This window comes from Ctenopharyngodon idella, chromosome 14 (assembly GCF_019924925.1).
Source record: "Ctenopharyngodon idella isolate HZGC_01 chromosome 14, HZGC01, whole genome shotgun sequence".
NCBI lineage: Eukaryota > Metazoa > Chordata > Actinopteri > Cypriniformes > Xenocyprididae > Ctenopharyngodon > Ctenopharyngodon idella.
Genome location: NC_067233.1, coordinates 28,500,484 through 28,524,028, shown reverse-complemented (window position 1 = coordinate 28,524,028; position 23,545 = coordinate 28,500,484). Strand labels below are relative to the sequence as shown.

At 35.1% G+C, this 23,545-nt stretch overlaps 2 protein-coding genes across 4 annotated transcripts; one reads left to right on the top strand and one right to left on the bottom strand.

The window, feature by feature from the left end:
- The first annotated feature begins 447 nt into the window (after window positions 1-447).
- On the top strand, window positions 448-6,423 carry med19a (mediator complex subunit 19a). 3 transcript variants are annotated; one of them, XM_051859939.1, is made up of 7 exons: window positions 448-836; window positions 931-1,077; window positions 1,245-1,378; window positions 1,475-1,571; window positions 1,666-1,760; window positions 2,695-2,767; window positions 6,203-6,423. In XM_051859939.1, exons 1-6 carry the CDS (start codon window positions 617-619, stop codon window positions 2,758-2,760), a joined length of 759 nt encoding a protein of 252 aa, XP_051715899.1. In that variant the 5' UTR covers window positions 448-616; the 3' UTR covers window positions 2,761-2,767; window positions 6,203-6,423. The 3 variants fall into 3 exon arrangements, with proteins under 3 accessions (XP_051715899.1, XP_051715898.1, XP_051715900.1); XM_051859938.1 differs by lacking the exon at window positions 6,203-6,423 and having other exon boundaries at window positions 449-836; window positions 2,695-2,958; XM_051859940.1 differs by lacking the exon at window positions 6,203-6,423 and having other exon boundaries at window positions 454-836; window positions 955-1,077; window positions 2,695-2,958.
- Window positions 3,926-22,367, bottom strand: slc43a1a (solute carrier family 43 member 1a). Its single transcript, XM_051859937.1, has 15 exons — window positions 22,067-22,367; window positions 17,927-18,081; window positions 17,572-17,749; window positions 16,151-16,206; window positions 14,468-14,544; window positions 12,560-12,652; window positions 11,381-11,508; window positions 10,271-10,368; window positions 10,005-10,151; window positions 9,878-9,913; window positions 9,637-9,769; window positions 9,164-9,293; window positions 8,100-8,173; window positions 6,438-6,561; window positions 3,926-5,240 (listed from the first exon to the last, which is right to left on the bottom strand). Exons 2-15 carry the CDS (start codon window positions 18,078-18,080, stop codon window positions 5,049-5,051), a joined length of 1,620 nt encoding a protein of 539 aa, XP_051715897.1. The 5' UTR covers window position 18,081; window positions 22,067-22,367; the 3' UTR covers window positions 3,926-5,048.
- Between the last annotated feature and the right edge of the window lie 1,178 nt (window positions 22,368-23,545).

Sequence of the window (23,545 nt, the reverse complement as noted above, 5' to 3'; positions counted from 1 at the left end):
GCGTCAGGTCAGAGATTACTCTTTTGGCATAAGTCGATTTGCGTAGGCCATCTGCCAACTAGTTATTTTAGTTTAGGCTTGAGGGAGAGAGTAAATCATGGGATAATTTTCATTTTTGGGTGAACTGTCCCTTTAATTCATAAATATTAAGTTAAAGTGAAACAGCAGGTGGTAGGTAAAACTAAAATTATATAATCAAGAACTGGAAACAATAATTCGGGAAATGAATGTTATAGTTTTATTTTTCAGTATCTTAAAATGACTAATTTGTGGGAGAGAATATAAAAAAGGTAGGGAGTAAGTCATTTTAATCCACACTCCATACCAGTGGTGGTGGTAATACACCATTTTGTTGTTTGTCAACCGCCAAAAAAAAAAACCTCAAAAGAAGAAAAAGAAGAACAGCAGGTGGCAGTAATGCAACATAATGGAACTGCAGTAAAACACCAAAGAAAAAACAGAAGGCTTTATGCCGAACGTCACATGAACAAACAGGAAAAGACTGACAGACAGATGCTTGAACACAGTAACAAACGCCTGTGACCGGCAGCAGTTCAGCCTTTTTATTTGTACTTTTTTGATATACGAATATATAAATGATTTAATTTCAGAAGTTATGACGGAGATATTTTCATCTTTGTTCGGACAAAATGATGCACAGCCACCGACGGGGCCAGCAGCTTTGGGGTTCGCCCCCGGAAAACCTCCGGCGCCTATGCCGCCCAACCAAGCGCCGGTGGCGTCTCAGATTCCAGTACAGCACGGGGATGAGGGGCCTACTCTGCGAAAACCCGGAGCCATGAACGAACCTTTCTATTTACTACGAGAACTGCCTGGTAAATACGTTTATGGTGTTTAAAAAGACCTGTATTGTGTCCATGTGTGATTTGTAATAATGTTATTTAACATGATACACTGCATGTGGATCAGCTTTTTTTGTTCGTTCTGATTCAGTTGGAAACGACCTGACAGGAAACACGAACCTCATCACACACTATAATCTGGAACACGCGTATAATAAATTCTGCGGCAAGAAAGTGAAGGAGAAGCTAAGCAACTTCTTACCAGAGTTACCAGGTAAAGCAATTCTGTTTGTGTTTGAGAGAGATAGATGCATAATATCCAACGAATTTAGTTCAAGTACTTGCCATAAATGATGATAAACTGGCATTTGACATATACCATGTTAGTACCATGGTGTTGTTATAGTATTTTGCCACTAAGATGTGTTGCCTCTCTTGCAGGAATGATAGACTGCCCAGGGGTTCAAGATGGTAGTTCTCTGCGCTCTCTCATAGAAAAGCCTCCGGTCTGTGGAAACTCTTTCAGTCCTCTGACAGGAGCTCTACTCACTGGATTTAGACTACACACTGGCCCGGTAAACTAGTTCACTAGTAGTAAGCTGCCTGCCTAGACAGCATATTGTTTAAAACATTTCAAAGCTTCATGTTTATAGTGTTTGTGTGTGCTGTAGCTTCCAGAGCAATACAGACTGATGCACATACAGCCGCCAAAGAAAAAGAGCAAACACAAACACCGACATCATCGACCGCAGGATCCTCTACCGCCAGGTGACATACTAATCTGATACATTTTCACATGCTGGTAGTCTCTGTGCATACATGCATGCATTAATTTGGCTGTATCCTGTTTTGTCCTGTACAGAAACCCCCTCAGATTCTGATCCCAAGAAGAAGAAGAAAAAGAGGGATGATGACCCTGATCGCAAAAAGAAAAAGAAAGACAAAAAGAAAAAAAAGGTGAATGTCAGGACAAGCTTACAACAGTCCAGCAGTCAAAAGTACTTTTAAACAAGATTGGGTCTTAGAGGACAGACTATATTTGAAAAAATAAATAAGTACAATAATAAATACATAAACTTTGGAGGCTGTTTGGCTTCTGTGTAAATGAGAATTTGCCCTTGTCATGGAAGAGTATATATTTCATAATTAATTTGAAGTTGCAGATTTTGTTATTTCATATTTTCATTTGTGGTTCTGTATTCATAATGTATATTTAAAACTTTAATTCTGCAGTTTTAATCCATGTGTAAATGCACTTTTTGATTGTACATATTTATAGCAGCTTTGTAAAGAATTAATTTAAAATAATTTTATTTTAATACAATAAGTGCTGTTACTGTTAACTAAAACTACTACAAATGTTTTCATTAATGGATGTAAAGCTAAAATAAAAATATAAATATTAGATTAAAAAAAACAACTGAGAAATGAGGGTATCAATGTTAGATAAATATCAGATTAAAAGACCCTAAATACAACAAACTGTCATAAATTTTAAGTACTAAAATTAAAACTGAAATAAAAATGAGAAAAAACTAGCAAAAATAAAAGCATAAAAAATTAAAACAAACTAAAACTACAATGACTAAAAATATAAAATTAATATAAATACAAAAAATTAGTTAATTCAATATATTAATAAATATATTTATAAACTTTAATAGTATATAAATAAATAATACAATATTAAATGTATAAACCTCAAAATCAACATCCAAAATATCAAAATGCCACCCAAAACACATCCATACGCTGTGGAATATTTTGCCTAGAATCTTACTAGACATGCCTATTTCTAAACTGCTTTGATCCATCTCGTTTGTAGATCCCTGTATGTTCTGTGCATGCTATTGAAACATCTGGTTTCTCTGAACACTCTTTTTCCTCTCAGAATCGACACAGTCCTGATCATCCTGGTCTTACTGGATCTCAAACCAACAACAGCAGCCTGAGATAGAACAACTGTGAGTGTGTGTGTGTATTTTTGTGTGTGTGTGCGCTTGCATGAAAGAATGTTGAACAGTGTTAGAGACCCTGATATGGACCAGTGTGTTTGACTGATGTTTACAAAGACTGAGTCTTTACAAAGATTTCTGCCATTTTTTTTTTTTTCTGAATATAAAGAACTTGAATGAATAAACTTTGTTATTCTTTACACATGCTTCAAATGAACTCTGTTTTTCACAGCATGATTGGTAACAGAGAAAAATACTTATTAATTGCACATTTCAGGCATATTACTACCAAACAACTTGTTTACCCAGTATGGTGTTCTGATCACATTTTTGTAGAGCCACAGTCATGGAAAACATGGAGATATCAGGGAAGAAAAAGTCATGGAAAGTAATAAATTCTTCAAAAGTCACAAATTTCTCTAGTCAGAATAATTTGTTTCAGCTCTAAAATCAACTAGAAGTAGTGCAGTCTCATTAAAATCACTTTAAAAATCCTTATCCACTCAGGAGAGGGCAGTGTTGCTTCAAATTTAGTGTAAAAACAAAATGCCTTATCGGAGGCAGATTTGCTTCTGTGTAAAAGAAATGCAGCGATAGTGCAGCCTTAAACATTCACCTTATGACAGAGCATATATTTCAATATTAATTCGACGTTTTAGAATATTTTCATACATGGTTCTGAATTTATAATGTATAACATTATTTCTGTAATTCCTGTGTAAACATTATACCTATTATATTGTGTAAATACACTTTTTGATGCTATACATTTATAGGCCTATCAGTTTTGTAGTTGTTTTAAAGAATCTTACTTGAATAAACCCAGTGTTACTAACTAAAACTATTAAAAATCATTTTCTTTAATTGAAATAAAGCTGAAATAAAACAATGTAAATATTAAATTTAAAAACTGCCTTACTAAAATAAAATGAGTACTAAAATATAAAGCAAAGTAGAAATAAAATAAAAAAGTGACAAAAGAACATACAATTGCTAAAACTAAAATGAAAATATAAAAAGAAAATCTAATTAACACTGCATATAATTTTTAAATAATAGGTGGTCAGTCTGGCTAGTTTTTGAATTGCAGGTACCACTAGATGGTGACAGTGAGACTCTTACATTACACTGACCCATCAAATGAAGACTCAAGTGAAACATTCAGAATAACTGTATGCATCTTTTAATGTTTTTGGTATTTCAAATCTGAGATTCTTGCACTCATGGATGGTACATGGATGCTGTCTTCCTCTCGCACATCTGTGTCTCCGACAGTCCCGTATGGCTTTATTGCTTCCATGTCCAGAAAGTTCAAATGGCTTTGGTTTCCCACGTCGCTTATCTTTAGATTTATATTTAGACTTTCAATAATAACATAAGGCACTAGTTTCACACAAATGGAAAATCAGGTCATTGGTTCCTAACCTTTTTTTTTTTTTAAATCTAACCTTTAAAAACAAACAAACAAACAAACAAAAAAAAAAAAAATCAACCCATCCCCCAAGCTCACTGCAAATAAAAGTAAAAATAATGAATACATGTATTATGTACACAGAGCACATCTACTTTCAGCTAATACACATTAAATGATAAATGACGTCACAATAACAGAAATACAAAAATAGTTCCCTTTCAATTGGGGGGAAAAGCTGAATACACAAAATTCATTTCTGTTGCTTTATAAAAATCTTGTTAAATCTGCCTGAAATGTTTTGCTTTGGGATAACACTTAATGTAGTGAACTAAAAGAGGAGAATAAAGTGATACACTTTAAAAAGCTCCATTAGCAGTGTCTTTGGTGTTAGCTGAAATGCTTGTGTTGATTGTCTCCCAAGTTTTTCAATCATAGATCAAACAGACAGAAAAACAGACACTATAATACACACGACACTCAACCCTTTCTCTTTGGTGTAGGAGAACAGATGCTGAACAGGCAGAATCCCCTCCGACTGCGAGTCCAGCGGTTGGCTGAGGTAGTTCATGTCCGTGAATCACAGCCAACGCGTGCGCAGTTCAATAAATATTCCTCTAAAAACTTATAAAAGAATTGCATACTTTTTACAGGCAGATTTTGAAATTTTCAATACGCAGTAGATCATCGAACAAGACAATACTGATCTGATGCCTGCTTTTCCAAGCGTCAACCACATGTCTTATATACAACAAAAAATGAAAAAAATTGCATGTTTAATGAGGACGTTGGAAGTGGAAACGGAGTTTGTCGCATCTCCTGCAATTGAGGTTGAAATGTGAAAGTCCTGTGACAGTCCTTTGATACTCCATTTCCGAGTTAAGCTTCCAGCGGGATGTGACCGTTGCTGTGTCCATTGGCCAGAGGCTGGGTTACAGCTTGATTCTCAACAGGAATGTGTCCGTTAGCTTTTCCTCTGGCCCTCATCTGAAGAAGTTGTCTGCGATGGTAGAACAAGTATCCCGGCAACAGGAAACCAAAGAATGAGAAGATCAGAAGCCCCACGTTGATCTGATTGGATTAAAAGAAAAAAAATTTAACTAAAGTTAAGCCTTGCTGTCTACAACCTAAATTGAGGGAAAAAAAATAAAAAAAATTGTAGGATTTACTTTGAAATAAATAAATAAATAAATAAATAAATAAATAAAATTATTTACCCAGGAATTGTTAGTAAATTTAAAAAAGAAACGGCAAGTAACACACTGAATTAAACTGAAATAGAAAAACAGACATTTTCTCAACTATTTTCTTATAACAAATTCAATAATTTTTTTTTTTAAACTTTGAAAAATTATTTTTTGCAGCTACTTCTAAGACGGCATCCTAACTGAAACTTATGAGAGACCGATCGATTTGGGAAAGGTTCATGTCATAGAAACGTTAAATGAGAGATGTGACAAGTGATTCCAATAAACTTTAATGTTACCAAGTTGTTATGCTATGCATCACATTCATAAGCATAAAAATACAAATTGGCTTAAATATATTAATTCGATTTAATGGTTTTATCGATACAGTTTGATGAAACTTGGGGGTCAGTAAAAAAAAATTTCAAGAAATTAATACTTTTATTCAACAAGGATGCATTACATTGATTAAAAATGACAGTAAGACATTTACATTGTAAAATATTTATATTTCAAATAAATGCTGTCATAAATCAGCACATGAGAATGATTTCTGAAGGATCATGTGACACTGAAGACACTAAAGTAATGATGCTGAAAATTCAGCTTTGATCACAGGAATAAATCATTCTATAACAGTTATTTTAAATTGTAATAATATTCCAAATTTTACTGTTTTACTGTATTTCTGTTCAGATATATCTTGGTGCACATAAGGGCTTTTTAGCTTTATTATTATTACTACAATTATTACTGAGACAACTCCTTTTTTCAATTGGTTCAATAAAAGAAAAGAAAAAAAATGTATCTGATGTATCTTGACTGTTTTGTTTTTTTCTTCCACAGAGCTTGTCACAATGCATTCTGGGTTTGCCCTCACCACAAAGGATTTCAGTTGTCATACAATACAAGCGTCTCAGAAGTTGTCATAATTTGTTTCTTACTTTTTGGAACGGGTCCATGATGCTTTAAAAAGCAGCTCACTTCATTTTGGAACAGAGCTATAGATTTAAATATAAACTGGATCTTCTGATTCTGGAAAATTCCTAAATATAACAGGTAAAAATTTTGCATTTCTTACCCAGTAAGCATCTCCCTTCAGAGGTCCCAACATAATTATGAAGAGGGGCTGCTGCAGTAGAGCCACCACAGCACTGATCATAGACTGCAGCCCGGTAAGAGTGCCAAAATGATTGGACGGGTACCTGCAAGAGAGACAGAGAATCAAACTGTTAGCAGGTTTCTTCATTTTGTGATTGCAATGAAGCATTGTGGCATTTAAATGACAGGTCAAAAATGTGCATGTGTGATTTCATGACACTAATGCCTAGGGTTGGGAACCGAGAACCGGTTCTCATCCGGAACCGTGCAAGATTTCTAAGTTTTGGTTCCGAAAATGGTTCTGGTGTGATGGGTGGGCGAAGTGCGGGGAGCGTATCTTTTAGAGACGTCTCACCTCGTGAATATTATAGCAATAAAAGCACTGAAAAGCCCTCGCGCTACTCATATACGTCAGATATCAATGCAGAGAGAGAGAGAGAGAGAGAGATGCACGATTAATCTTTAAAAGATCGCGTTCTCGATTTCATCACCCACACGATCTAATTCCTAAATGACAACGATTCACCCGTGTATATTAAACCTTTCACGCTGCTGTTGATCTGAAGAGTTGTCATGTGTAGATATAAACAGCTTCACAATCTTTTCAAACGCACAGTATCATTATTTCTGTGTGACAAATATTCCAATTATATCAGAAGTACACAAAAGTTTATTATTCAGATAGAAACGCTAATGTTACCGATCAAAATATAATAATTTACCTTCTGAAAGTAATTGGACTTCAAATAACAACTGTATCGATTGCATTGTTACGCCACTAGGTGGCAACAAATTACTGTTAAAAATGTGTCTATCACTGAATCACTCTTTCAGAAACAAGTCTTTATGAATCCAACTTACAAAAATATTGTTTCACCTGTCTGAATCTTACATGCGTGTTCAAGCATCTTATCTAATTTGTGGTAACACTTTACAATAAGGTTCATTTATGAACTAACTATGAGCAATACATTTGTTAATGTATTTGTTAATCTGTGTTAATGTTAGTTAATGAAAATACAGCCGTTCATAGTTTGTTTATGTTACTTCACAGTGCATTAGCTAATGTTAACTAATACAACTCTTGATTTTAATAATGTATTAGTAAATGTTGGAATTAACATTAACAAAGATTAATATGCTGTAGAAATGCAGTTCATTATTAGTTCATGTTCATGTAGGCCTAGTTAACTGATGTTAACTAATGAACCTTATTGTAAAGTGTTAGTGAATATGAGATTAGCAGTCTGTTAAATTCATTTTACAAGAATAATAAACACAAAAAGGACTGTTTGAGTTTAGTATTGTGCATTTTTCCCTTACTACTATTTTTTATTAGTTGTTTAATTACTTTAATGGAACCGGAATCAATAGGCAGAACCGGAACCGGAAAATTTCTTACGATTCCCAACCCTACTAATGCCTGTCACCGGGTCTGGATTTTACACATACTAAATATGCTACAATTCACACACAAACAGGGTAAACCTGATCCTGTCAAGTACAGTGTTATAACCATCCAAGTCTGTACTTGACAGTGTATTTAAACAACAGGTTTAGTGAAAGCAAATGAAAGGTGTGTGTGTGTGTGTGTGTGTGTGTGTGTGTGTGTGTGTGTGTGTGTGTGTGTGTGTGTACTTACACAGCAGCATACAGGCCTCCACAACAGGAGTGAATGAAGCCTCGTACCATAGTATGCAAAATAAACGTCAGAATCTGGACAAAGAGAATGACAGCTATAAGAATATTCCCAGGTGACACACCTACTGTAATTAAGCCAGTTTTACCTATGCAAATAAACTACCGTTCAAAAGTTTGAAGTTTTTTTTTTTTTTTTTTAAAGAAATTAACTTTTATTCAGCAAGGACACTATTTCAAAAATCTATTTCAAATAAATGCTGTTCTTCTGCTGTTCTTTCTATTTTTTAAAGAATCCTGAAAAATTCATCACATTTTCACAAAATATGAAGCAGCACAACTGTTTAACATTGATGGTAATACATTTTGCTGAGCATCAAATCATCATATTAGAATGATTTCTGAAGGATCATGTGACACTGAAGACTGGAGTAATGATGCTGAAAATTCAGCTTTGCATCAGGAATAATTACATTTAAAAAAATATCTGTATGTGTGTGTGTGTATATATATATATATATTATATAAATATATATATATATATATATATATGTGTGTGTGTGTGTGTGTGTGTGGTCAAACTAAAAATTATTCAGACATTTTTGATATATTTTTACTAGTGGGTGCAGTGCACTACAGTTCATTTATGTAAGTGAGGATAGCAAAATTAAGTAAACTGTGACATATTCTACCCAAAAATTCTTCATACAGTGCACTACCAGTAAAATTGATAAAAAATTTGGGACCAAAATTTATTCAGACACTTTAACCTGACCATGTTTTGCTTAAATGTTATCTGACATAATTAAGATTAATTATTTCTGACAGTTTAACTCTGAGATCTTGTCATATTTTATTACCATTTTTTTTAAACTAGTGTGAATAAACTGTCTTAAAAAATGAAATGTTCAAGGTGTCTGAATAAATTTTGGTTTGACTATATATATATATATATATATATATATATATATATAAAATATACACACACACATACATCAATTCAGCTACTTGCATCAATTGAGCTCATTAGTCTGCTAACAGTGTGTATGAAGTCGATTAGGTTGTTACCTGTAGAGGCAGGTTGTCTATGAGTGAAAGGATTCCAAACAGAATGAGCAGCAAATTTGTGAAGATGAAGGCTCTCATGGCATTGGTCAACTTCTGGATCTTTCTGTCACGCTTTGGTACAGTAACAGCTCTGGCAGGAGACAAGAAGTCAAAGAAGATACTTTATAGAACAATCAGGAGACTGTTCTTTTGCTTCCTAAAGTCAGCTCGGTATGAAACGGAAGTTGTGATAGACTTTTCTTCCTTATTGTGATGTATATCCGAGTGAAACAGCTACACGTACAAGAAAAAAAACAACAACAAAAAAAAAAAACTGTAGGGCAGGACTTGATTTTGTCCATGGGAACTGATTGGATAGTTTGTGGCTTGCTATTGGTGGATCTGATGTGAGTGACAGGTTGTCCTGCTCTCACGCCAGTAAACACTTCATCAAAGTAGAGACTACTGAAACCAGAAGAACTTAAATTTCTTACTCTTTTTCTATCTCTATTGTCTTCTGATCCACCTCACACTCTTTCATCTTCCAGTCCATGATGTATCCAATCAGAGGACAGGTGACCAGACACAAGAGCTGCAGCGTGCCAAAGATGGATGCATAGTAACTCACTGGAAGTTAAAATATAGTCATAATCAGCACATTTATCGTGCTCAGATTGCCCTGAAACACATTATTGGTTTCATTCATCAAACTAACAAAAGTTTTAAGGGTCTCACCTTCCTTATTTGCCTCCTCCTCCAGTTTTTTAGAGTCTAAACAAGACAGAAATGCATTTTAAGTCACCTGGAAAGATGTCAGGTTTAATAAATAGTGATAATGCACAAGTTCTGTTGCCTCACTTACCATGCGTCTCTCCATGGGTGACCAGGAACTCGAGCATCTTGTTCATGGCTCCCATAAAGAAGATGATTCTCAGCTGAGTCATTCCCATAGTGATCAGACTCCACAGGAAGATGGGAGAGAACACCGAGCGACGGAACGGGACAGAAGCTGAGAAAAAGATTTCCAGGATGTCATTTTTCAGAAGCCAGGACGCATCTTCAGCTACACATTCACACAAGTGTAACAAACAGTCTCCAAATATATCACTTTGTCTCAAAGTGTCTCACATTGTGTATCCTGAGCTACAGCAGGCAATTTCTCGGTTTCTCCTGTTGCCTTTTCAGCTGGTGTCAATTTGTAGTTTTCAGCTGATTGCTTCTTTTTCCTAATAAATGGTTGGAAAAGGAAGGAATTTTTATTCAGAAATCAAGACTCCATATTAAAGGTTTCAGTGATTCCCTCTCAAAGAGGGTAAAGGTTAGGTTGGCTGTTTTTAGGGAGAGTTCACCCAAAAATGAAAACTATCCCATGATTTACTCATCTTCTTTCAGACTAACACAATCGACGACATATTTAAAAATATCCTGGCTCTTCCAAGCTTTATAATGGTAGTGAATGGGTGGCCACATTTTGAAGCCCAAAAAAATCCATCTATCATAAAAATAATCCACACGGCTCCAGGGGGTTAATAAAGGCCTTCTGAAGCAAAGCAATGGGTTTTTGTAAGAAAAATATCCATTTTTAAAACTTTATAAACTTAAATAACTAGCTTCCGGCAGATGACTGTATGCAAACTGCGCAAGTTGACTTGCGCCACAAGAGTAACCACTGACGTGACATTTGACGTAGGTTGTAGGAGTATCGTAAGCTTAGATGCCTCTCACAGTTCAAACAAATAGAGCTGTGCAACAAACTCAAGCTCCTCTTCTCTTATATCAAAATCCTCCGACATTTCTCTTTAAAATTTCTCATTTTAGACTTCTAATGCGTCGGGTCAGGGGTTACTCTTCCGACACAAATCGATGTGTACAGCCGTCTGCCGGAAGCTAGTTATTATAGTTAATAAAGTTTTAAATATGGATATTCTTATTACAAAAACCCATTGCTTCACTTCAGAAGGCCTTTATTAACCCCCTGCAGCTTTATGGATTACTTTTATGATGGATGAATGCACTTTTTTGGGCTTCAAAATCTGGTCCCCCCTCCCCCCATTTACTACCATTATTAAGCTTGGAAGAGCCAGGATATTTTTATATCTCCGATTGAGTTAATCTGAAAGAAGATGGCTTGAGGGTTCTTGATGGCCTAGGATGGCTTGAGGGTTAGTAAATCATGGGATAATTTTTATTTTTGGGTGAACTATCCCTTTAAAAGGATTGCAAAAATCTTGTACTAACTCAATCTCTTCAGGGGTAGCAAACCCTTCTGCTGGCCAGTTCAGGAAACAGTTGAGGCAGACCAGACCTGCCAGGCCCGCCCACATCCACATGATAACAGTAAACGACACCCCGGCATCATATATCAGCTGGAGAAAGAGAGAGAGACAAAGACGAGATGTAATATTAATGATGTTTTTTTTCCATTTGTATGACATGCTTGAACGGGCGTGAAAAGAAAAAAAAAAAAGATTTTGCTTGTCTGCAGCATCTGGTTGATAGTATCAGGTTTGAATGAGGCTGAAGAAAGTGTATGTACCAGTACCACTGTGCTCAGCATGACAAAAAAATCAATTAACAATATGGTCCAAAATACGCTCCAGCATTTCACACACATTAGCAGAATATCATTATTCTTTAGAGTACTATTGACACAGTGACACTTCCAGGCATAAGGAGGTCAGCATGTACACTTCAGTAAGACGTTTGTTTTTTTTTGGAAGAAATTAATACTTTTATTTAGCAAGGATGCATTAAATTGATCAAAAGTGACAGTAAAGACATTTATAATGTTACAAAAGATATCTACTTACTGACCCCAAACTTTTGAACGAATACTGCTGTACTTTTTAACCAACATCAACAAGATAATTTTGTAGTTTTCACGAGAGATTACAAAAGGCAACGCCATTGATTTATCTTCAAAATTATACATTTTTATTGAATGTATTAATTCAGCTATCAAAAAAAAAGATTTAAATGATCTTAATTCATTTTGATAAATTCTGAAAAAAAAAAAAAAAAAAAAAAATTATATATATATTATATATATATTTATATATATATATATATATATATATATATTTATACTAACATAACATCAGATGTGTTCTAAATAAAATGAAGTACATGGGGTCCAATTTGATTTCATGTTGGCATTAAAATAATTTTACACTAAAGGATTTATTGAATTAAAATCTGGCCATATACAATCACAGCTCAAAACCTGGAATGAATGAATACCTTTGCTTTACCACTTTTATATTATGAAGTTTAAGGTGATGAGTTCTGCACATGTGGCACAGGTGTTTCACTTCCCCTTAATCTGATGCAATGTTTCATCAGAAGGTTTGATTCCTGGCACACTGTACACGTCAAACTGGTTTAACCTTTATTTACACACACAAAAAAAAATAATACCTTGACCCCAGGGAAGGTGACAGCCGACGATGCGTACGAGCCGATCATCAGTGACAGGACAGTTGAACTCAAACTTCCAAACATATTAGGCAGCTATCACAGGAAGAAAGGAAAAGAACATTGTTATCAGTCTAGGAAAATCATAAGATGCAGCTGATCCTACATTCGCAATAAAAAACTCGCCACCATGATGCTAAGGTGTTCTGGATGGTTGCTTAATGACAAGTCAAAAATAAATAAATAAATAAATAAATAAATAAATAAATAAATAAATAAATAAAGCGAACATCACTTGTCTAACCGCATCACATGTCTAACTGCAAGTATGAGCATAGTGATGCCTGACTTAAATACCAATAATTAACACACAATGAATAATGTGTAAAACGAAGACAGAGAAATGTGAGAAAAGCGGTGTGAGAAATATATGCTTCTGTAAGCAGGCAGTCCTGGCATGGATTGTTTTCAAAGAACTTCCAAATTTGTTTTCCAAGAACTTTCCAAGCAGTGCTTCGTTTTTACAGACTCCTGTAAACTAACAAGAGTGTGCTAGTGTGTTTAACTACCCAGTGTGAAAAGAAAAGGTTAAAAACACATACTTCTGAGAAAAAGCACATTTTTACTTCCTTGTGGTTTTCACACACAAACACAGAGTGGTACGACGTAAAGGAATTTGTTACAGAAGGTTGCGCACCTTAAAGATCAGTACAGTACCTAAAGAAATTTATTCATAGCTTAGGAAAGTTAATGAAGTTCTCAGTTGTGTTAATTGCTAATATCACATTAGCACTTTGGTCAGAGCGGGAATAATGCGATTAAGGTGTTTACGTGCCTGTATATTGCTATTAAAATCGGCGTACACCACCTAGTTTAATGCCATTATGCTTACTACGATTATGAGCTTAATCACATTGCTTTAATCGAAGTATTGCGTTTTCATGAGGTAAAGTTTAATCGCAATATTGGCAAAATCCAATTATAATTACAATTTTTTTAAATCTGAGCATAGAGTGATAATGCCGATTATGAGATTAGTGGGGCCCTTAGAAGAAACATCTGAAAAGGAGATTTAAGCAAAAAGTTTCCATTTGCTCTTGCCTTCATATCATTGCTGTCTAGGACAAAAAGTAAAGGAATTAAAGAGATTTTTTGGATTTTATTATGTGTAATGAGTACACAAAGTCATGGAGGTCATTGACCTGCTGATCACAGGTCAGTTTGGATAACATCATAACACATTAAATGGAACAGGGTAAATACAATGTTCAGTGCAATATCAGAACATGCTGCTATTTTTTCCATGCTGGTAGTAAATCAGTGTCAACAAAGACAAAGAGAGTCTTATGCCATGTTTTTCTCAGACGTGTACATCAGGATGTCATTGAAAAAAAAAACAAAAAAACAGCATGTGTTGTATACGTGCACACTACATGAGACCTGAGCAGCTCTAGATGACCAATGTGTATGCACAAGGTTAAATGTGTTTTGGCGTCTGCATCCGAGGGCAGCTGATATATATAGTCATTCTTTCCCACGCCAGGTGATATCACTAAACCGATAGGAAAGTCACAATCTGTTTGTTGATGAGTGTGGGTACAATGTTTATGCCCTTGTCTGTTTCAGCTAGAGGTTGATGGGAGGGAGAGGGCGTCAGAGAAGGCATGTGGGCAGTTTAGCATTCTGATTGGTGGGCACTGAAAAGGCCAGAATTTCTCCTTCGGTCATGTGCGTCGATCCTCTGACTGGCCCAAACACATAAATACACACATGCACACCCACACACCTGTCCGGACAAAATAAACTTCAAAAAGCTTTGTGTGACAGCTGCACTACAAAACATGCAAGTCACCACAGGTGTCCACCACCCCACGTGCTCTTTCACTCTACCATTTTCTCTTTTTTTCTTACCGTGAGAGACGTGAAGGTCAGACAGATCCCTCCAAAGCCGTTGAGTGACAGAGCCAGAAAAATGAGTGCAGAGAGTACTAGAACGAAAGGCACAACCATTATTACACAATTAAAACAGATATTTGGTCAACTGAAAAATGTGACAATGACTTTATTATGATGCATTATATTTTATGTGTCCACTGTATACAGTAGCATACATATAAATGCTAAATTTACTACTAAATGCTACATTTGAGACTCTGTATGACTGTGAACATATATTTTACAAAAAAAATTACTTACAATTTATAAAATTTACTTTGAATAAAAATACTACTTTAATATTTGAAAAGAAAATGCTCATTATGTGCTGCCTGTACATTTTAACATTTTTAAATTGAACGACCACTTCTGTTAATTCACCAAGTGGGCTAATGCTAATAATCTGACAATTAGGGGTGGGAATCTCTAGGCACCTCACGTTTTGATTCAATTAAGATTCAGAGGGCTGCGATGCAATGATAAAACAATTATCGATGCATCTTTTTTTTTTTCTATACATATTTTCTTTTTTCTCACTGTGTGACTACTTGGTACTTTTAAAGCAAATTATTTGTAATGATCCATAATGAATTACTTCCAATATCTTGTATTATTAAAACAAATGGAAGTGGTTTGGCAAGTCAACTGGAAGGTTACATTTGCCAACATATGTCCCAGCATTACAAAGAACCAACAGGAAAAGAAATGTGTGCCTGTAGTAGCATACTTGTAGTAAATTAATGCAGACTTCAGCATATTCTGAGTCACTAACATAAAATAATAGATTTTTAACCAACATCCTCCGATTATGTGCAATAAGCACAGCCATCAAGAGTCTCTTACGATGCCTATCCACTGATGTGAAGCGAGCGGAGCAGAGCGAGCCTTTTCAGTTCATTCCTATGGAAGTTTGAAATGAATTGAAAATGCTCGCTCTGTTCCACTCCCTCCGCGCCAGTGGACACGCACTGTCTGAGCACTGCACTTCCATGTTTCAGAGTTCTGCCTTTTGCTTTCCGTCAACATTACGCCCTACTGACAATGGTCAAAAATGGCTAATTAATTGACTCCCAATATATTGAACTCTCACTGCTCTATATATTGCTCTATGTTTCTATAGAATTTTTTTTTTTAATTTCTGAAAAAAAAAAAAAATATGCTTTATTCAATTCATTGAAATCCTCGGTTTTGAAGTCACAGTTCGGTACAGCAGATGGGGAGAAAACTAAACATAAAATTGCTTTTTTTTTTTTTTATTAAACAGTGGTTTACTGAACAAATTGTGTCTCTGTCTTTAAATATATTAAATTAAATTATAACTAAAAGTTTCATAAGAATAAAAAAAAGTGCAGAGTGGCTGTCATTTTCATGACAGATTTATTTAAACATACATTAAATAATCAAGACATCACTAACAGGTTAAGAAAGCCCTGTATCGAAACGGTTCGGTACGAATACGTGTACCGTTACACCCCTACTCAATTATCAAAATAGCCACTAATGAATTTTAAACAGTGTGTTGTTGAATGTTAAATGTTAAAAAAAAAAAAAAAAATCCAGCAATTATTGATTGATTGATGATTGACATTGATGATTGATGATATGACATTGTCATAATTTGAGGACTCTTGCACATTCTTAGTGTATTAGTGTACTCACCTTCAGGATGATAGGCTGACATAGACATCATCATACAAGAAACCGCAAAACACGTACTGAGAAAAAAAATAGAATACATGAATAATTGTTAATGAAACAAATACAGACCAAAATAGAAATACAAATGTAATGAAATACACTAGAATAATTAATGACGTGAATGTAAAAGTTATTTTATATGCACATATTAGCAGAGGTGTAAAGAGTACCTGAAAACCATACTTGAGTAAAAGTACAGATACCTCACATTGAAAATGACTTCATTACAAGTTACAAGTAACCAATTCCAATACGACTTGAGTAAAAGTCTTAAAGTATCTGATTTTAACAGTACTTAAGTATTTTACTCATACTGAATGTAGGCTCAAAGAAGCACTAGTCCTCGACACCTAAGAGACATGCCGGTGAAAATAAGAAAATTGATTTATAAGATGAGAAATCAAGTTTATTTTCTAAAATCAAAATAAAACTGTACACCTCAATATTGCAATAAATCAAGGTCGACACAACCTTTTAAATGTCTACAAACTCTCAAGTCTCAGTTAAGCTCAAGTACACAAAAAGGTCATAAGTAAACCAATATCCTTCAAAAAAAAAAAAGTAAAATTAAATAGTCAAAGTCTATACAGTCATTTCCTCATCTTAAAAATCAAGCACCTGCTGATGCACTCACATTCTTGTAAAGTAGCCTTGTTGACAAGTTTGGGCGAGTAAAGGCAAAAAGATATAGTACCTTAGATGGCGATATCGCTTCTTTATATCAGAAACAAACTGCTGCAGAAAAAGTTAGGTGCCATGAAAAATGTAATTTGTAATTGGATCACTCATCATAATGTAGTGGAGTAAAAAGTACATTTACTTGTTCAAAAATGTAGTCAAGTAGAGATTAAAAGTTGCCAATACTTTTGATACTCTACAACTACAAAGCAGCCAAAAAGATACTTAAGTACAGTAACTAATTACATTTACTCAAATACTTTACACCTCTGCATATTAGTCAGTGCTTTGAAATGCACATAAAGAGTCATGCAGTGACTCAATGACTCAAGGGCATTCTTGAAAAGAATTGTTGCTTCCTGATGGAGGGTTGGCATTGTAATCTAAACACAGTAAAGGCCCGACATACTTCAAGCGGAATCAAAGAACGAACTGCTGTGACGTCATTTCGAACAAAATCAGGCCAAAACTTGATGTTGTCTTACTTTTGTTGTGCATTTATTTTGTTATTGAGAGGAAAGCGCGCAGCACATAATTACATATTCATCTAAAGCCACTCTCAGCAGTGCGAGCAGCGTCAGATGTTCGCTAACAGTATATTGCTGGGTGTGTACTTGAAACTTCACGAAGAATGAAAAAGAATTTCACCGTGAGTATATCAGGCCTTAAGCAGTCAGAGCATTAGTGTGTATGTCTGCGTTCACCTTCCACAAAGGCGCAGAGGTCTGGGGCCGAACCGGTCCATGAGAATACCCAATGGCAGTGTGGCGGCACTGAGCAGAAATGAGCCAATGGTGAAGCCCAAGTTCAACATTTCATCCTGTTCCACACAGCTCAGCCATTCATCTGGTTTGCTAGCGTTCACACTCTCACTCTTATTTTCTACAGAAAGAGAGAGAGAGAGAGAGAGAGGTCAATGAAAGCAAGAGACAGAGACTTTATTAAGTTTTAAAGTCTCCAAGCAGTTCAGGTTTCCCAGGAACTCTAGCTCCATTTTCTTTTTGTGCTAGTTAGAGACTTGAGGTGGGGTGAACTCATCTGCTTGACTTCTGTGATTACCTGTACACAGGTGGGAGTAAAAGCCCTCTCTTTTGAGCATGATGAGCAGAGAGCCCCAGCCCAACAGCACAGCCGAACACAACAGATTCTCCAACACTGCTGTAACGGCCATCCACCAGCGCCTCCTGAACGCCAGTGTTAGAGAGGGAGCCATCCTATCAAACAGAGAAAAACAGGGTCTGTCAGTAAACGCACAGTGGCTTTTTTTTTTTTTTTTTCAATTTCTGCCAATCTTCTACCTTAGCAAACATTAATAATGAGAACAGGTTCTTTGGTAGCATGACAGCAACAATTCAACAACCGACATTGTCAAGTACATTTTGCAGTGTGTGTGTGTGTGTGTGTGTGTGTGTGTGTGTTCACTACTCACTACTCCTAATGTGTGTAAACTAACTTGGACGTGTTAAATGCAGAGGACAAATTCCAAGTATGGGTTACCATACTTGGCCTTCACATGTCACTTTCACTTTTTTCACTCTTTCATTTTGACTTTGATTTACTAGCATAGTCTACTGAGGATTTTAGATTTTTACAGATGTGCAAAATAGTGTATCTTATCAGTTTTTGTGGGGTTCAGTCATGTTGCCATACATAAATACTTAAGGAATCAAGTCTTTTCAATAAGAAACTATTTAAATGCAGTCTTAAATGTGTAAATAATGCTGCATATTTTCTTCTTTGCAATTTATGAATTCAGGTGATGTTTTCTGCTCCACATTCATTCTAAAACGCTTTAGGTATTTTATACTTGTATAAATAGTCTGTACTATAATTGACATTTATACATGAATATACTGTACAGAATACACATGTATTTTTATACACAATTGTTCAAAATGTTTTATTATATTTTTATGTTTTTATAAGAAATCTCTTATAAGGCTGCATTTATTTGATCAAAAATGCAATAAAAAAAAATTATATTGTGAATTTTTTTTTAAAATCTGAAATAACACTTTTCTATTTGAATATATTTTAAAATGTTATTTATTTCTGTGATGGTAAATCTGAATTTTCAGCATAATTACTCCAGTAATCAGTGTCACATGATCCTTCATGATAATTTGTCACATGATCCCATATGATAATTTGTTGCACAAGAAATATTTCTTATTATCACCAATGTTGAAATCAATTGGGCTCATTAATATTTTTAAGATACATTTTTTTCAGGATTCTTTGACGAATATAAAGTTCAAAAGAACAGCATTTATTTATAACATTATAAATGTCTTTACTGACACTTTTGATTAATTCAATGCTTCCTTGCTGAACAGAAGTATTAACTTCAAATCTTTAAAAAAAAATCTTATGACTCCAGACTATTGAATGGTAGTGTATGAATGATTTCTTCCTGAAAATTATAGACCAGTTGCTTTGGCTTCTGTCCTGGCAAAATGTATAGAAAGAATTGTGAGCAAACATGTTACATTATCAGCGAGAATACAATGCAGGTTCATTTGCTTTTATCACGTCATTATAATGTGAATATAAATTCTGTATTGATAAATTGGATCAAAGATTTTCTCTCACGTGGACCACAGAGAGTTTTTAATGAGTGGACATATTTTCAAATGAACTAGTTTTAAATACAGGGGCACCATAGGGTTGTGTTGTCACCACCCTTTTTCTCAATATATAGGCTATCAATGAGCTACAAATTAAGAATAATACATCTGGTCTGTTTAAGTACGCGGCTGATATGTTTCTGGTGCAACTCTGCTCAAAGAGTCAATTAATGAGTGAGCAAACCCATTTTAAAAAATGTGGTTGTTCAAGACTGTTTACTTGTGTATGTCTATGTGTATGTATATTTTTTAAGAAGCCAAAGGAGAATTTCCACATTAGTGAGAAAATAGTGAGAATGTGAGGTCTAACACCCACAAATTTTCATTCTTGAAATGTCTGGCACTTAGTGTGAGATGTGAAAGAAAGACACACCTAAGCCTAACATTTGCTACAACTTACTACCACAGACAAAAGGTGTGTCCAAACAATATGCATGTGCTGCTTTTTGCGAAACCACCAGCGATACAAATTAAACATGATGTTGTATAACAAATTAGAACCCTTAGTTTGGTTATTAAATCAGAGCCTATGTCTGAAAGGCTGGACAAATGCATATCTTCTAAATATAGAGATAACACAAGTTGAGTCCAAGTTTTTGTTTGTAAACCGGGTCAACTTATCCCATGACATTGACTGCAAGGGATCGGTCATTGTAACTTGGATAACCAAAAACACCCATTAACACACAAAGACACAACAAATAGAGAGAGAAAGAGATAAGAGTGGGGGTGGGAGAATACAGGCAATACAAAGAGGAAGACAGAAAGTAGAGAGAAGAAACTGCAGGGATCTCAGCAGGACACTGATTCAGCGTGTTGTGTTTAATACGATTAGACACAGTCCACTAGATGTCTTTGTCCTTAACAAACAAGCTTATGGAAGGATCTTTTTTGTAACTCATACGGCGGCACGTGCTCAAAATAATCTGCGCTTATATTCTCATTTCACTTCCTGTCAGTTTCACAGTGGTAGAAAGCCTTTCGCATTTAGACAGATTGCACTTTTTTTAATCTTCAAGAGGATTTTGATCAGTTGCACGTGTGTGTTTGTTTACAGTATGAGTGAAGACGGTTTGGATGTTCATGCTATCACATGTTTACTGAAAACACTAGGTATCTACTGTGAATCTCTTGGCAAACAGGTGTGTATACCACATTTCACACATTACAAAGTTAAAAAGTATCTATTAACAGCTCCGTCCAGAGAGTTCTGCATCACTCGACTGGAACAATTCACGTTCTGTGTGTGTTTACAGGGGACCAATAAGGTCCTCTAAGGTACGCCTGTTCATTAGTCTCTAAACAGACACCCTGTGTGTACATATTAAGAGCAGACACAACTTTCTCTAAATGTTTATAAGCAGAGGATGCTTTATAATGAAGTTCAAGTGCCAAAAGTGAGTGAAGTCTTGGGAGCATTTCAAGATTGGAATATGTGTCCTTAACTTTCCATTTGAATCAAATCTTTAGAATCTTTATGCTCTCTGGTAGTAATAGAATTGAATATTGTCGTGCCCTCCTCTGGTGAGATACTGAATCTTTTAAATGGCCAAATCTTTCATGCTCCCGCACAGTAACCAAATTGAAACTTTCTTAAAGTATGGAATACATTATGTGACTTTTAAAATCTGAACAGACTAAAACACTAGGCGAATGAGGATCACACACTAGACTTTCCAGACGTTCCGAACACAAACTCATCCAGAAGCATGCGCCTTGTTGCTGGGAGACGCATGACAAATGAAAACAATCATGTGCTCTGAAATTGTTTGACTAAATACATTTTTTAATCCAAAAATATTTCAAATGTCACTTCCATCTCAGAATGCTATTAAACACATCACTGGTGGAAATTTTAATGACATTTCAGAAATTGTTGTCCACTGTTGGACATTGTTAGTAGATATTTAAAAAATAGTGAGAGTGTGAGACCTAAATCTTCATCAGAAACAACTGAATCAAATCGCTCGAACGCCATTAATCGAATCGATTTCTCACTGAAGATCCATCAGTGAATCACTCCGCGGGGGAAATGGTTTCTGGTCTTGGCATACCCTTTCTAGAGCCTGAAATGCTGAGTGTTTTGTCCTCGCTGTTTCCCCTGAGGACAAAGGGTTTGACTTTCTCGACGTGTCCCAAGGAGAAACAACTTTAGTGTCTACTTTCTCGACGGGACTACAAAAACGAAAATTTTTCCTCAGCCGGTGAGATGCTCAAGATAGCGCCATATGCTTCTCACAACTACAATAAAACATGCCTGCCACTTTAAACCCAGTCTAAAGTAGAAAGTTAGCTCATTTGAAAAACATTTGAGCTCATTTAAAATCCAACAAAGGTACATTTTCCGTTTATTAAAAAGGACATATTTTAGAAGTAAGTAAAACGCGCGAAAACTCAATAAAAGCTGAACTCAACACTTATAGAAAGTCGCCACGTGTCTGTATTTGTAGTTACCAAAGTCTCTATTTACACTCGTCTAAATATGAACCCATCAACCCGCAAAACCCGTGTTTGTTTGTACATCTTTTACTTTTCTATAAAAATTACTATAGTATATATTTAAACAACTTACTTAATTCCTGTATAAATGCCAAATGTCAACCGTACGTTGTTTCCTGGTTTCCTCGGGTTTCGGCGCTAAAACAGAAGACAGATACTACAAATTCTCTTGTTGCCGCCGAAGTCGACTTGATAGTGGAGTTATCTGACCCTAGCTTCTGTTTCTTGTGTTCTCATAACGGCAGGCAGTGCTCTCCAGAGGTCTTCATACTGACCTCCAATATTTAACAATGATGGTAAGAAAGAGCAACACCCTCACTCCTCACTCCTCACTCTTCATACACTGCTCGCTCTCGTTAGTATGGGCAGTACTTACTGGCAGCCACTGTTCCTACATCAGCAATTAAAATTACTATAGGCTAATATAGCCTAACCACCACACCCTTACAAAAAATCGTTAGTTGATAGTTATTACTGTAAGAATCATACAGTAATATAACCTCAGTTAACATCTATTACTGTAAAAATCCAAAATTAAAACAGAATAGTCTATACCGAGTATTCTAAACCTCTCTGTTGTTTTGTTTACTTCTACATCTTATTTTATTTATGAGTTGCTATAAAGAAGCTGCCACTGTTTTAATGCAGTGACTAGCCGTAACTATGGTATTTTAACGAACTTGGTTACCATGGTAATTCTAAGAGTTTAGTTTGGAAGATTATAGATCTAAACAGACTACATTAATATACTTGTGTAATGTTATTATCCTAATAAACTTTGCTATTTTATTATTTTACATGTAATTGTTATGGTAATTTAAATAGGCTAGTTGGGATCTTGACCATTACTCAAAATATCTAATCACTAACAACCCACAAGGATATAACTACATTATCATTAAATATATCAATTATGAAGATTAATTACGCAGTGTGTGAATTTTCAAGGTTGCCATCCTTCAATTAAAATCTGTTGGTAGTAAGACAGGAAATTATATTACCAAATGTTGAAATATCTATATTATATAGTGCCCCCTGCTGATAAGAGCTGGAATAATATGGACATAAAAAATCACATCAAGTAAAAACTAGATTTTATTGTATTTTTTAAAAAACGATTGCTCGTCACTTTGCTCTTGATATGTATGATGTTTTTACATGTGTGATTTACCAACAGAATGAGGACAATTACTCAGAATTCCAGTGAGAAAACGTGCTAAACTTTACAAAGTGCTATTCATATACGATAACAATGAACACTTGTGGCAGCAACCATGGCCGAGATCAATAATGAGGTAACAGTGACCTCTGGTGGTGGATTGTAGAAACTCTGGAGGCTGAAGAAATAGTATCATGGTCAATTTTATCAGTGGTGAAGTCAAGGTTCTATTTAACTTCACTTCAGTTGTTTCATAATATAAGAAACTTTTAGGGTTCCCATCATGTGATCATTTTATGGATTTAGTTTAATTTTATTTTAGGAATTATTCAGCATGTAAATAAATTATCACTAAAAAAAGATTTTAAAAAATGAAAGTATTATACAATAATT

What these genes read in the sequence shown, in the direction of transcription:
- med19a (XM_051859939.1), top strand. Translation starts at nt 617, where the DNA reads ATGACGGAGATATTTTCATCTTTGTTCGGACAAAATGATGCACAGCCA. An exon ending in CTTCTTACCAGAGTTACCAG is followed by an intron (nt 1,078 to 1,244) that starts GTAAAGCAATTC and finishes CCTCTCTTGCAG; the next exon opens with GAATGATAGACTGCCCAGGG. An exon ending in TTAGACTACACACTGGCCCG is followed by an intron (nt 1,379 to 1,474) that starts GTAAACTAGTTC and finishes TGTGTGCTGTAG; the next exon opens with CTTCCAGAGCAATACAGACT.
- slc43a1a (XM_051859937.1), bottom strand. Translation starts at nt 18,080, where the DNA reads ATGGCTCCCTCTCTAACACTGGCGTTCAGGAGGCGCTGGTGGATGGCC. An exon ending in GCTACCCCTGAAGAGATTGA is followed by an intron (nt 10,369 to 11,380) that starts GTTAGTACAAGA and finishes ACCATTTATTAG; the next exon opens with GAAAAAGAAGCAATCAGCTG. An exon ending in ACAATAGAGATAGAAAAAGA is followed by an intron (nt 9,294 to 9,636) that starts GTAAGAAATTTA and finishes GTCTCCTGCCAG; the next exon opens with AGCTGTTACTGTACCAAAGC.